Raw genomic sequence first — 13,672 nt, 5'->3', positions numbered from 1 at the left:
TGTTGGTGTGATGTTTTTAAAGGTTTTTTTTTGTCTCATTGTTCTAATATCTGACTTTCTCCATTCTCAAAAACGTTTTTTGTTAAGTTTTTCTTCACACTGGTGCTATTTATTTCTGGTGTTCTTGTCTGTGTAAGATGTCGCTCATGTTGTTGCCATTTTAACTCATCAACTCTCTCTATTGCAATAAGCTGAAAAAGGACAAGTATTGAACAATGGCAAACTGACATGGATCCTTAAAGTTGTGTGTCTTTTGTTTGTTTTCAGAACCCAAACCAAAAGCCTGTCATCCTAAGGAAAAGACGGCAGAGAATAAAGATTGAATCCAACTGGGAGCTTTTCTACTACAGGTATGTTATTACCATGAGCGGTGCTCATCCTGATTTTATTAGATTGTTTATTTTATTAGTTACTTTCCTAACTTGCTTTTTCTGTCTTCTCAAGATTCCAGCTGGACCACGCACGGTCCAACCTCATCTGGAACCTGAAGACAAGGGAGGAGCTGCGGGACGCTCTGGAGGGGGAGATGCGCGCCTTCAGCGTAGACCGCGAGCTCGGCAACGCCACCGTCATTTCCTGGAACCACCAGGAGTTTGAGGTTTGTGCTCGGCTGGAGCATGTTACACTCACTGATGTCTATATGTCATCAGCTCCTATTATGTGTGATACACTGGAGTGTTATGCAGGACAAGTGTATGATGTTACTTGATGATTTTCATAAAGAGATACAGGATTATTTCTAAAACTAAGACACATAGAGAGAAAAACATGTTTGCGTATGTTGTTATTTGCAGGTGAAATATGAGTGCCTTTCAGATGAGATAAAGATCGGGGATTATTATCTGCGTCTGCTACTCGAGGAGGATGAAAATGAAGAATCCAGTGCCATCAAGAGATCGTAAGACAACAAAAATATAACAACCAAACCAGCTGCACTGATATTATCATTATGATCTGAATCCAAACAGATGATTTAAGTTATTTCTCCCTCTCTTTGCTCTTAGATATGAGTTCTTCAACGAGCTCTACCATCGCTTTCTGCTTACACCCAAAGTTACGATGAAGTGCCTGTGCCTGCAGGCGCTCGCTATAGTCTATGGCAAGTGCTACGAGGAGATTGGTCCCTTCACAGATACAAAATACATTGTGGGCATGCTGGACCGAGTGAGTACAGGCAAACTGTGACTGCTAGTGTTTACATAGTTACAGCAAGGGTACTGTTTTAATGTTTTGTAATTAATCCTGAAATCAACAATACGCTTCTGTGGTCACAGTGTACAGACAAACTGGAAAGAGACAGACTCATCCTCTTTCTCAACAAACTCATTCTCAACAAGGTGAGCTAATAAAAGCTACGGTGCCTTTTGGAATTACATGTTCATTTAACCCACGTCTTTCTTTGTCTTGAGTAATATTTCATTGTTTTTGTTCTGCAGAAAAATGTAAAGGAGGTGATGGACTCAAATGGAGTGCGAATCTTGGTGGACCTACTGACCTTGGCCCATTTGCACACTAGCAGAGCTACTGTGCCCCTACAGGTGAAAACATGGCTGCTGTAGTTTCTGAATTATATTATATGAAAAGGATGAGCCATCCTTTTCATATAATATAATATAATTAATTGATCAATCATGTACTGTATAACACAAGTTGTAATTCTCAATGAGCCACAAGTGAGATTTAATTCAACATTGACCCAAACATGAGAATCTTTTAATTCATCTTGCCTGGAGTGTCAAACAGAGGTCCTCTTCATTTCCACAGAGCAACGTGCTGGAGGCAGCACCAGACATGAAGAGGGAGAGCGAGAAAGAGTGGTACTTTGGGAACGCAGACAAGGAAAGAAGAGGACCTTTCAGTTTTGAGGAGGTATGTGATCATCTCAAAAGTCCCACACTAGGGAAACTGAAACGAAGCTCTGCTAACAACAGCTGAACAAAATGTAATAAAACAGAAATAAAAATCCCTCTAACATAATTTATATCTGATAAATATAACAACATCTTTCTTGTACTCAAGTCGATATTATATCTGAATAATGGAGTACAAATGGCCAGTTAATGTAATATGATGTTATCTCGAGGAGACATCATGAGTATCGTAGTATTATTTGTTTCATTTTTTTGGCTTTTGCAATTTATTTTTTGGTGTGTGTGTGTGTGTGTGTGTGTGTGTGTTTTTTTTTTTTTATGCTTTTTTTTTTTTATTGCTTTTTACTTTCTTTTGCAGCAACTACTTCCGGTTATCTTTGTGTTTTGTTTTTACTTTGACTTGTCCAGATGCAGGAGTTTTGGAACACAGGCGTCCTGACAGCAAAGACACGCTGCTGGGCTCAGGGGATGGACGGTTGGCGCCCCCTGCAGGCCATACCCCAGCTGAAATGGTGCCTCCTGGCTACAGGACAGGCAGTGATGAACGAGTCTGACCTGGCTACACTAATCCTTAACATGCTCATCACCATGTGCTCCTACTACCCCAGCAGGTGGGGACCAAACAAAATGTCTTGTATATTAAAATTCTTGCAAGTTTTGTTTAGAGCAATGAATTATTAGACTATAACTACAACATACCTGTTTATTTACTTTTTATTCAGGGACCAAGATAATGCCATTATCCGTCCTTTGCCTAAAATCAAGAGGATGATCAGTGACAATGCTTGTCTCCCACACATTGTCCAGGTAATTGTACAATTTGAATCTGATATTTATGTGCTGTGCTGTGATATTTATGATTTAAAATTGTCACATCTACTTGTATCGCTGTAAATCAAACAACATCTTGATGGTATTCCTCTTCCATTGTTTTTCTTTGTCCTCTCCAGCTGCTGTTGACTTTTGATCCCATCCTGGTGGAAAAGGTTGCCAATGTTATGTACCTGGTGATGCAAGACAACCCCAATCTGCAGCGCCTCTATTTAACTGGGGTGTTCTTCTTCATCATGATGTACACAGGCTCCAACGTGCTTCCTGTAGCAAGGTGAAGACACACCACAAACAACTAACACTTAAACATTTTGTACCAACATCCTAACATACCAGAATTATTCCCAGGCCAACAGTAAAGAAGGATAATTATTGCAATATCTTTTAAGTGGGATGAACCCAAGATGACTGGCAGATACTAATAAACAAACAGTACATATGTCTTTGCATTACACAATTATTATTTCATTGACATTACAGTTCAAAATTCAAAATATTCTGTTACTTTATGAGGAGGAAATGTTATGCAACGACACTGTTTTCTTCTTTTAGAAGAACACTGTGTTTGTGTGTATACGTGTGTGTGTATAGTGTGCGTGCATGTGCGAGTGTGCTTGTTCTGTTGATAATAACCACTGAGATGTTCTTGTGGTTTTAGGTTCCTGAAGTACACTCACTTGAAGCAAGCCTTCAAATCAGAGGAGGTAAAGTTGGTTTGTTAGAGACGGAGATTGTCACAGTACAAGTTGAAATAGATAGTATCGTATGAATCCCTGACATTTGCCTGTTTTGCTCTCTGCAGTCTAAGGGTCAGGACATAGTGCAGCGAAGTGTTCTCGGGCCGGTGCTGCCTGAAGCAATGGTGTGTTATCTGGAGAACTACGAGGCCGAGCGCTTCTCTGAGATATTCCTCGGAGAATTTGACACACCTGAGGCCATTTGGAGCAGCGAGATGAGGTAGACTTCAGTCTCTATTAGTCTACTCTCAAAGGCAATGTTGGGATATTTAGAAATGCAGCAATGAAAGCGATCGCCCGGTTTATAGGAGTTTTAAAAGTTTCTGCTTGAACTCTGATTCAGGCGCATGATGATTGAGAAGATAGCAGCCCATGTAGCTGACTTCAGCCCCAGGCTGCAGAGTAACACACGGGCCCTCTACCAGTACTGCCCCATCCCCGTGATCAGCTTCCCTCAGCTGGACAATGAGCTCTTCTGCAACATCTACTACCTCAGACATCTGTGTGACACCATCCGCTTCCCGAACTGGCCTATTCGAGATGCTGTATGTGTCTTTGTTTTCTTTATCTATCCAAGCTTGTAGTGCCGTATCAATGTCCTGCTTGTATTTTTAAGAAAGAGTTGTTTTAACATTGTCATCCACCATCACTATCCCTACAGGTGAAGCTGCTAAAAGACACTCTTGAAGCCTGGAAGAGGGAAGTAGAGAAGAAGCCTCCCTCCATGTCTGTAGATGATGCCTACGAAGTCCTCAACCTCCCCAAAGGACAAGGGTCGTGAGTGGAATTTGTTTTGTTAATACTTCTCCTAAATGCTCAATTATCTTTTTTCAGCATTTTAAAATATTGTGTCTTTGTTTTTTGACTAGTAATGGACATCAAAGTATATTTTGATCAAACAGAATTTAGATATTTTACATATAAAATAGATCTACTGTAACTAAATGTGTTTGAGTTGCTATCTTACGTTTGGCATTTTTCTCTTCAGACACGAGGAGAGTAAAATCAGGAAAGCTTACTTCAGACTGGCACAGAAGTACCATCCTGACAAGAACCCAGAGGGCAGGGTGTGTACTACAGTCATTACTGATATAATATGTACTGTATGTAAGGGCTTAGAATAAAAGCGTAATATGTGTTTTCAACCTGTTGTTTCTCAGGATATGTTTGAGAAAGTGAACAAAGCCTATGAGTTCCTCTGCACAAAGTCTGCCCGCATCCTGGATGGCCCTGACCCAGAAAACATCATCCTCATCCTCAAAGCTCAGAGCATCCTGTTCAACCGACACAAACAAGGTAATCAGATAAATTTCATTGCAGTTTCTGTTCTTTCCACCTTTTCATCTGGAGAGAAACATTTTATGGATTATTGTGATAAAGAAGTGAATATGAGTGCGTTGCTTGTCTGAGATTTTTTTAATTGATGCTGCAAGTCCACTGACCGCTTCTTTGTCTATAAACAGAACTGGAACCCTACAAATACGCCGGTTACCCCATGCTCATCAAAACAATCACCATGGAGACGGAGGACGAGCAGCTCTTCTCTAAGACCTCCCCTCTCCTCCCGGCTGCTGCTGAACTGGCCTTCCACACAGTCAACTGCTCTGCGCTTAACGCAGAGGAGCTGCGCCGCGAGAATGGCATCGAGGTATATACACGTATCAACAAATCCTGAAATACCAACCAGTCAAAATGAATCATTATAGCTGCCTGTATACGTATACGTAGACCAGTGTACAATGCTTCGTGGGAAACTGTGACTGAATAAATGATAAATTGTCGCCTGTTTTTAATCAGATGTTGTTGGAGGCTCTTTCTCGGTGTGTTGCTGTATTAACTGCATCCAGCAAGCCTGATGACATGGCCGTGCAGGTAAGATGATCACCTGCAGTCACCGCTCTCCACAAGATGAGTGTCGTACTTGCTTGTTATGATTTCTCTAACACGTTTCCATCATTTGCCACAGGTGTGCGGGCACATCTGTAGGTGCTACAGTGTAGCAGCCCAATTTGAGGAATGCAGGGAAAAGATGATTGAACTCCCCAATATCATCAGGGACATTTGTCACATCCTGTACTATGGAAAGGTGAGGATGTTGCGCCTGTGTTCACTTTATTCTTCCCAGTGTTTTTTTAGTAGCAAAGCAGGAGTTTTAAGGGGAATGAGCACAAATGTAGAATTCAGTTGTGAAATGAATCATCCTCAATTCAATGCAATTTCTTAATTATGTCATATTCTCTGTGTAATATTTTTCAACATGTCATTGTCAGATTAATTGTGATATCCAGTTTAACAGGTTTTTACCACAAGATCTCTCTCTCTCTCCTACAACTTCCATTTTAAGAAAATACATTTAAAAGATTTTAATTTCCATTTATGATGTTAAATCAGACATTTTGCCATGTAGCATTCTAACATTTCAGAGGCAACTGGTAATGATCTTGCTAGTTAATGGTGATGTGTCATCATGTGGAAATGATTTAGTAAATCCTCATACAAGTAGAACTTCAGTGTTAGCTTTCTCCTTGTTCTGCAACCAGTTACAAGTTACAGAGGTTATCTTTTCAGCATTGATTCATGTTCTCTCCTGTCGCTTTTTCTCAGGGTCTCCCAAAGACTGCAGCCTTGGCTGTACAGTGCATCAGCTCCTTCGCAGTGGATTTCTTCCTACAGACCCATCTCTACCACGCTGGTGTGCTCTGGCACCTGCTGGTCCACCTCTTCAACTACGACTACACTCTGGAGGAGAGCGGTGTGCAGGCGAGCCAGGACACAAATCAACAGGAGGTCGCAAACAGCCTGGCCAAGCTCAGCCTGGTAGCTCTCAGCCGTCTCGGAGGCTACACCCAAATACCACACACCCCGGAGGGTAACAATCCTGTTTCAGAGACCAACGGCATCGAGGGCACGCCTCCCGAGAACCCCACCATCCGCAAGAGCTTAGCCGCCATGTTGACGCCATACATCTCAAGGAAGCTGGGAACAGGATCTCCTGCTGAGGTCAGTTGAACAGGTGGAAAGGAGTGTCACAAAGCATTTACTTACATAGCCACAACAGACTGAGTTCTGCATCCCTTGTTTTGCATTTAGGTCTTGAAGCTGCTGAATAGTAACTCGGAGAACCCGTACCTGATCTGGAACAACGGAACACGAGCCGAGCTGCTGGAGTTCCTGGAGGGTCAACAGGAGGGAAACATCAGGAGGGTAAGAAAGACTCATCAACTTAATTGAATTAATTTTCAAACAAACAAATAATATATAACAAGTGGCACAATGAGCTCCAATATAGATATTGAATAAATTTAAAAAGAAAAAAGGAAAGGGAATGAATTCATGCATCTTCTCTCTGGTCTCTTCACAGGGAGAAAACGATAAAAGCTTCGGTGCAGAGTTTGTGTTCAGTGATCACAGCAAAGAGCTGATAGTTGGGGAGATCTTTGTGCGGGTCTACAATGAGCAGCCATCTTTTCCACTTGAGGTGAGTAGACGAACAACATACTATTACAACCACATTCAATCTGCTTCTTTATTGTTTGCCCTTTCTCAGTGTCCTCTGTTCACCAGGGACTTTTCAGGGAATAAAGCAAGGAACAAAAGCATAAATAAATAGTATGTAATGCTATAATGTTGTGTTTTACCATCTCTATTTTCAGTATCCCAAAGCATTCGCAGCCAGTCTGCTGGACTATGTCGGATCCCAGGCCCAGTACCTCCACACTCTCCTGGCCATGAGTCAGAGTAACAAGGTTGAGTCCCAGCAGCACGCTGAGAGGCTCCGCTTCGCTGAGATGGCTTTAGAGGCTCTTCGCAATGTCATCAAGAACAACCCCGGTGAGATAGCACACTTCCTCTGGTTCTGCTTCATCCGAAGAACACAACCTGTTGATGGATGTGTGCTGTGTGTTACTTTTCTAAACACTCATCTCTGTATAATTACAGGTTCAGAGTCAGAGTGCATCGGCCATTTCAAGCTGCTCTTCTCTTTGTTGCGGGTTCATGGAGCTGGCAGAGTGCAGCAGCTGGTTTTGGAGGTAAAGATAAACTGTTCTGTCATTCTTATATTATAGATATCTTTGATCGCGGAAGTCCCTACATTTTAATCAAATTGTTTTCTTGTGCAGGTTGTGAATACAGTGACATCTAACCAGGAATGTGTGAGCAACATTGCTGAGTCTCTGGTGTTGTCCAACCTTCTGTTGCTGCTGCACTCGCTCCCCTCCAGTAAGAAGATACTTTAACACAAAAAAACAACTCACTGCACTTATGATTTGTGTATTCTAGTGTTGTGTCTTTGGACTAAAACACTTCTTTGCATCTTTTAGGCAGACAAATGGTGCTGGAGACCCTGTATGCACTGACTTCAAACACGAAGATCGTCAAAGAGGCTATGGCCAAAGGTTGGTGTAATTCTGCATTTTGTTCTGTAGTGTGCTCCATATTTATGTGAATCTTGAATGCCCCGATGTTCATGTTAATCTGTCTGACCCCCCAGGTGCCCTGATATACTTGCTGGACCTCTTCTGTAACTGCACACACCCCCAGGTTCGCACACAGACCGCAGAGCTCTTCTCCAAAATGACCTCAGACAAGCTGGTTGGACCAAAGGTCAGTCTGAACAGCATCATCAATGTCACGCATCATCATGCGTTGTTGTAAACCCTTACTCACTTAAAACATTTTCATCATTCATGCTCCGTCAGGTGCGACTGACTCTGATGCGTTTCCTTCCCGGTGTGTTCATGGACGCCATGCGAGACAACGCTGAGGCAGCAGTGCACATATTTGAGGGAACGCATGAAAACCCTGAACTCATCTGGAACGACAGCTCGAGGGAGAAAGTGTCCACCACTGTCCGGGAGATGATGCTTGAGTATGACATCATTTAATTACATATTTTAGCGGTAGCTAGTTGAGTGGGTGTGAAACAGTGAAGAGTTCCAGCTGTCTAATTTGATACCCAATGTCATGTTCTTCTATTATTTTAAATCTTTTCCAGGCACTTTAAACAGCAGAAGGATAATCCTGATGTGAACTGGAAAGTAAGTGCAATGATGCATTGTTGCAGCAAAACAGTCATTTGTTGTGTATGTTTTCACAATAAATTCTTGGTCTGTGTGCTCAGCTGCCAGAGGACTTCACTGTGGCGTATGGAGCAGGACAGGGTGAGCTCGAAGTTGGTGGAGTCTTCCTGCGTATCTTCATTGCCCAGCCGGGCTGGGTGCTACGCAAGCCTCGCGAGTTCCTGGTTTCCCTCCTGGAGACTCTGACTGAGCTGCTGGAGAAGAACAACCCCAATGTGAGCTGCTTTACTGAGGACCAAACACAAAATACTTACTTTACTGTTTCCTCACACTTCTCACTGACACCTCTGTTCTCCTGCAGGGTGAGGCCCTGGAGACAGTTACCACGGCAGCAGTGTGTCTTTTCAGCACACAGAGCCAGCTGGCTGACCAGGTTCCTCCTCTGGGTCACCTGCCTCGCATCCTGGCAGCACTCAACCACAAGAACAACGCCGTGCCCAAGAGCTCCATCCGCCTCATCCACGTGCTGTCAGACAATGAGGTGAGGAGTCACAGAGACAGATGAAGCTTTACTTTATCCCGTGTTTTCCAGCCAATTCCTTGGAAACTTTCTCAGTTTCCTAAAAATAGGTTCTAGGAAACTGCAGTGGATATTGACATCTGTTAATATACTTTTCACTCACCTACTAAATAATTTTATAGTTCTTTCTTGAAAAGTCATATATAACAAATTGCAGAGGCCTTTTTTTAATATTCTTGTGATTTATAGCTACATACCAGCCCATATTAGAGTGTTAGAGATAGCTAATAACTTATATACAGAAAGATCTTTGTACAATAGCATTTCTTAGCCCTAGGGTAACTTCAGCACCAAGCAACAAACATTATTTAATCTTGTTTTATGTATTTATCAGAGATTTACACTTGAAAATCAAAGCCCAGTTTTCATTTTAAGAACATACACAGCACTGCTTGGTTTGACTATGAATTTCTTACTTGTCCTTGCAACATGATACATTAACTAAAGCTGTCTTCTTGTGTGTAGCTGTGTGTGCGCTCCATGGCTTCTCTGGAGACTATCGGCCCCTTGATGACTGGGATGAAAATGCGGGCAGACATGGCTGGATTGGCTTGTGAAGCTCTCAACCGCATGTTCCAGAAGGAGCAGACAGACCTGGTAGCCCAGGTAAAATGTCACCATTATTATTTTTATTTCTATTATTATTTATTTTCCTGCACCATGTTTGATGTCCTTGCAGCCTAACTAATACTGCCTGTTGTTCACCAACTGGACAGGCTCTAAGAGTGGAGCTGGTTCCATACCTTCTGAAGTTACTGGAAGGAATTGGCCTGGAGACATTAGACAACCCTTCAGCTACCAAGGCCCAGATAGTAAAGGCTCTCAAGTCCATGACTCGCAGTCTGCAGTACGGTGAACAGGTATAATAGGATTATCAATCGAAACCCTTGAATGATTAGTAGTGCTGTTTATTTCGCTCCATTGTGTTGATTATTTATCTCATTTGAAATTCTGTGCCAACCACTACTTTACAGGTGAATGAAATTCTTGCAAGGTCCTCGGTGTGGAGCGCCTTCAAAGACCAGAAACATGATCTTTTCATCTCAGAGTCTCAGACCGCAGGCTACCTGACAGGTAAAGTGTTTCTAGGAACCTAACCTGCTATCAAACACTTCTGACAGTTTCTTAACAAGCAAAGCCTTTGAAATATTTTCAGAGTGCTTACAAGGTAAGTCTTAATTGTCTCTCTCCGAGCTGTTGTTGAATCTTAATGCTTTGCTTTATCCTAAAAAACACCTTGTGGCTGACTCCTCACTTGTGCTTAAACCCAGCGACCCTTTCTCTCTCCACGTCCTATAACTTCCTGGCTCTGCCCTTCCCTTCCTCGTTGTCCTTCATATTTCCTCCTCAGGGGTTTCCACTCCTTCTCTCCTGGCTGCCAGCAGCCCACTGCGAGGTGGGCTCTAGACTCCTGAGCTGGGCCCTCACAGCCCTCCTCTCTTTTGCTCTGATGCAGGTAGACTTTGACCTCACTCCTAACGCCTTTCCTTACCTCTTTACCACCATCTCTGGCCCACACTTAACTTTCCATTCCCACCTCTCCATCTTTGCAGTGCTGAAAACATTCTCATTCCATCTTCATCCACTAACTCTTTATCACGCTCCAGTTTCAGGAATTAACAAGAATGCCATTGAAAGTTTAAAATTAAAACTTGGAGGACAGAAATGTGTGACTTTCACACATGAATGTGATTATTGTCCCATGTGATTTTTGAGAAAGGCCAATGAACTTCCAGTCTGCTTTGGGCAAGAAAAGACTATTGTTTTCAGTTGGAAAACAATAAAGCTTGAAGAAATTAGATATGGTGGCATTATGTAGCCAGCAGTGGAAAAAAAATAGTGCCTCTCAACAAAAAGTTGACTAAAGAATGAATTTAGGCAAGAGTTTGCCCTGTAACTGACCATCCACTTCACAAAGAGGTACATTTGTTGAAGTTATTCATTAAAGGTGAAATTATCAGATTCTTATTGTTGATGTGGAAGTTCATTTCAGACAGAAAAAAATGTACATCACTGATCCAAATGAAGTCTTTTTATTCTGTGTCATACAATGAAAGTGTTATTTTACAGGACAATGCCCCAACAAAGACCCAAATGCACAGTTAGGTCAACTAATAAACAAAAAAATTAAAGTTCATCTTTTATCCAGACTAGTAATGACTTCATTTACATGAACTGTAATATTCCAATTATTGGATTATTTATCTAAATACTATTATTGATTGTGGAATTGTAAATTGTTGATATGTTTGCTTAGAATGACTCTGTTCGTGTTCTGTTCAGACGTCTCTGAGCTGCTAATGACTAACTAGTTGCTCCATCTGCTTTACATTACATAATGTTTTCCAGTATTCAACCTCAAACCAACTCTCCTTTATGAATATGCATGACAGCATGTTCAGATGGTTGGGCATGTCATAAAATGTTATGCTAACTTTGATAGGTTTGAAACTTCTAAAAATTACTTTTAATAAAACTCCACATTTTACACATATTACTTACTTACTTTGACTTGTGCTTATTCAAATTCAGGTTATTAGAAAGTTTTGTTTTGTTTTTTTTACATGACAATTTTGAATATAACCAAAACATTAACAATGTAAATAACATAATAAACCACTCCACACAAACAGGTACTTTCCACTAAAGGAAGGTGTAGCCCTTGTCACAGGTTCTGCTTTCGTTTCCACGATGGTCCAGCCCTTTGCAGCATGAGTTTTGCTGAATTTGTTCATGTAAACAGTAGATTGTTTTGCATAGTGTGAGGTGTGTTGGGGATTATTTTAAAAGTTTAATTAATTTAAAGCTATTTTTTCCACTAAATGGCACCTAAACAGACAAACAGCAGGGCCTCAAAGTGGCTTTATTAGTAGAAAAAGAAAAACCACAAATGCATAAATTCCACATGGAAATCAGTGTACTTCTACCTCATCCTTTCATTTATGAATTTGTGAAAAAAAATTATAAATGCTCCACTTCAGTAGATTATTTTCATATTGATATTCATATAATTATTATGCACTGCATGGCAAAAAAAAACCCTTTCCAAATTGCATCATGCATACCTGAGAAAGAGGCACCTCCAACCCCTAAGATTAATTTGTGCGGTCATTATTGCTACATGACATCTTTTTTGTTTTAGCAACATTGCAGTCATTGTAGTGATCATCCCTCCATACATACAGTAGTTGACGTCCTGTAGTTCAGCACATCATTGTAGCTCACCATCAGTGCTCCAGATATCCTCATAAGTCACACCTTCACTGCGTCTCATCTACCTTTCTGTCACCATTAGGTCCAGGAGTCGCAGGTTACCTTACAGCAGGAACTGGCACTACGGTAATGCCCAGCGTCCCACCCCCTGTGGACAACGACATTGGAGACCAAGGCTGACGAACACACACACGCACACGCACACACACACACACACACACACACACACAGTCACGCTCAGGCACCCAGACTGCCCTGCAGCTTCACGGCCGCAGCTCAGAGAGGGACTGTTCAGCTCCCCCACACAAGGGGATGGAGAGAGAGAAAGACGGAGGAGAGCTCATTGACGGTCACCAAAATCTCTGCGACACCTCCTCCAGTATCACTCTCCTCTCCCCTTACAAATGGCACTCAAGTCTTCATAAACACTTTGAAATTGTTTTAACGGATGACCACATTTGTTTTGTTTTCTGTGCTACTTTTCTTGTTTCTTCCAACGACACACAGAAGAGTTTACTTTTTGTATGAATATATTTTTTACTCTAGATTTTTTTTTTTTTTTTTCTTGAGAAAGACATTGGAAGACTGAGGCTTATTATAGGTAAACTGTCTCTTTTCCATGATCTTATTCCTCTTTGTCATATCCTGATTGGCTACATTTACCCCTAAATCCTGTCTGACTGAGGGTGGCCTCATTTGTGACACATCTGTGCAGAGGACCTATCCACCTCTTACACAAATATGTCCTTTACTGGCCTATATAATAGAATCTGATGTGGAAAAGCAAACATTTTCAAATAGAGAATCAGAAGTGCATGCGGATGATTTCTCTTTCTTGTTTCTTCATAAGAACATGCCAGGCTGACCTCGTGTCTGGTTTGGTCACGTCTCGCTCGTCCCACTATTTCAAGGTTGACACAGATCTGCTCTCAAATTGTCCTGCCTCCGATTCCTCTGATCTTAATTCATACTTCATTCTGCTGTCTTTGAAGGCTACCCTTTCTGCCTCACATTTTTTAAAGTAATTCTCCTTCTCCCCCAGAATGCAAAAAGCACTAGAATATTTATAAATGAATAATAACCACCGGAAATGAGCTTCTGCTAAGATGTGACGAATGACGTTTACTGATTATGAATCTATGTGAAAGACTAGTGCAATTTGTGAAATGTTCAATGTAATATTACGTATATAAACTTTCTATATTGAATGTACATTAAAAAAAAATAAATCAGTCGCACTTGTACATAAAATTTTAAGAATAAAAGGGAACCCACAGTGTTGTTCTTTTGTATTTACATTTGTGTTGTCAAAGTAACAGACTTCAACAGTGTGAGCCGTGTTTATTGTCCAAAAGTGTGAAAAACTCACTCAATCTGAAAATTATGAGTGAAGTTTTGTTTGGAGTATTTCACATTGAG

The 13,672-nt window shown here is 41.4% G+C and overlaps 1 protein-coding gene across 2 annotated transcripts in view; it reads left to right on the top strand.

The window, feature by feature from the left end:
- The window catches only part of dnajc13 (DnaJ heat shock protein family (Hsp40) member C13), a 31,381-nt gene extending 17,847 nt beyond the window's left edge, over window positions 1-13,534 (top strand). Inside the window, exons 22-56 of one of the 2 annotated variants that reach the window (XM_022767183.1) lie at window positions 268-350; window positions 445-598; window positions 795-898; window positions 1,005-1,164; window positions 1,275-1,337; window positions 1,437-1,538; window positions 1,765-1,869; window positions 2,280-2,482; window positions 2,594-2,678; window positions 2,822-2,976; window positions 3,361-3,406; window positions 3,505-3,659; window positions 3,783-3,984; window positions 4,101-4,216; window positions 4,428-4,506; window positions 4,600-4,735; window positions 4,903-5,087; window positions 5,237-5,311; window positions 5,406-5,525; window positions 6,044-6,439; window positions 6,530-6,643; window positions 6,801-6,917; window positions 7,093-7,270; window positions 7,379-7,470; window positions 7,561-7,660; window positions 7,762-7,836; window positions 7,932-8,044; window positions 8,140-8,309; window positions 8,436-8,478; window positions 8,562-8,735; window positions 8,822-9,001; window positions 9,506-9,646; window positions 9,757-9,900; window positions 10,015-10,114; window positions 12,336-13,534. In XM_022767183.1, coding sequence (XP_022622904.1) covers window positions 268-350; window positions 445-598; window positions 795-898; window positions 1,005-1,164; window positions 1,275-1,337; window positions 1,437-1,538; window positions 1,765-1,869; window positions 2,280-2,482; window positions 2,594-2,678; window positions 2,822-2,976; window positions 3,361-3,406; window positions 3,505-3,659; window positions 3,783-3,984; window positions 4,101-4,216; window positions 4,428-4,506; window positions 4,600-4,735; window positions 4,903-5,087; window positions 5,237-5,311; window positions 5,406-5,525; window positions 6,044-6,439; window positions 6,530-6,643; window positions 6,801-6,917; window positions 7,093-7,270; window positions 7,379-7,470; window positions 7,561-7,660; window positions 7,762-7,836; window positions 7,932-8,044; window positions 8,140-8,309; window positions 8,436-8,478; window positions 8,562-8,735; window positions 8,822-9,001; window positions 9,506-9,646; window positions 9,757-9,900; window positions 10,015-10,114; window positions 12,336-12,433 — 4,563 coding nt within the window. In that variant the 3' untranslated portion in view covers window positions 12,434-13,534. Of the gene's footprint in view, window positions 1-267; window positions 351-444; window positions 599-794; window positions 899-1,004; window positions 1,165-1,274; window positions 1,338-1,436; window positions 1,539-1,764; window positions 1,870-2,279; window positions 2,483-2,593; window positions 2,679-2,821; window positions 2,977-3,360; window positions 3,407-3,504; window positions 3,660-3,782; window positions 3,985-4,100; window positions 4,217-4,427; window positions 4,507-4,599; window positions 4,736-4,902; window positions 5,088-5,236; window positions 5,312-5,405; window positions 5,526-6,043; window positions 6,440-6,529; window positions 6,644-6,800; window positions 6,918-7,092; window positions 7,271-7,378; window positions 7,471-7,560; window positions 7,661-7,761; window positions 7,837-7,931; window positions 8,045-8,139; window positions 8,310-8,435; window positions 8,479-8,561; window positions 8,736-8,821; window positions 9,002-9,505; window positions 9,647-9,756; window positions 9,901-10,014; window positions 10,115-10,391; window positions 10,460-12,335 lie in introns of those variants that run through there. The other variant, XM_022767184.1, reaches the window with a different exon arrangement.
- Window positions 13,535-13,672: the final 138 nt, after the last annotated feature.

This window comes from Seriola dumerili, unplaced genomic scaffold (assembly GCF_002260705.1).
Source record: "Seriola dumerili isolate Sdu_G_001 unplaced genomic scaffold, Sdu_1.0 BDQW01001124.1, whole genome shotgun sequence".
NCBI lineage: Eukaryota > Metazoa > Chordata > Actinopteri > Carangiformes > Carangidae > Seriola > Seriola dumerili.
This window is presented reverse-complemented; position numbering and strand designations above follow the sequence as displayed.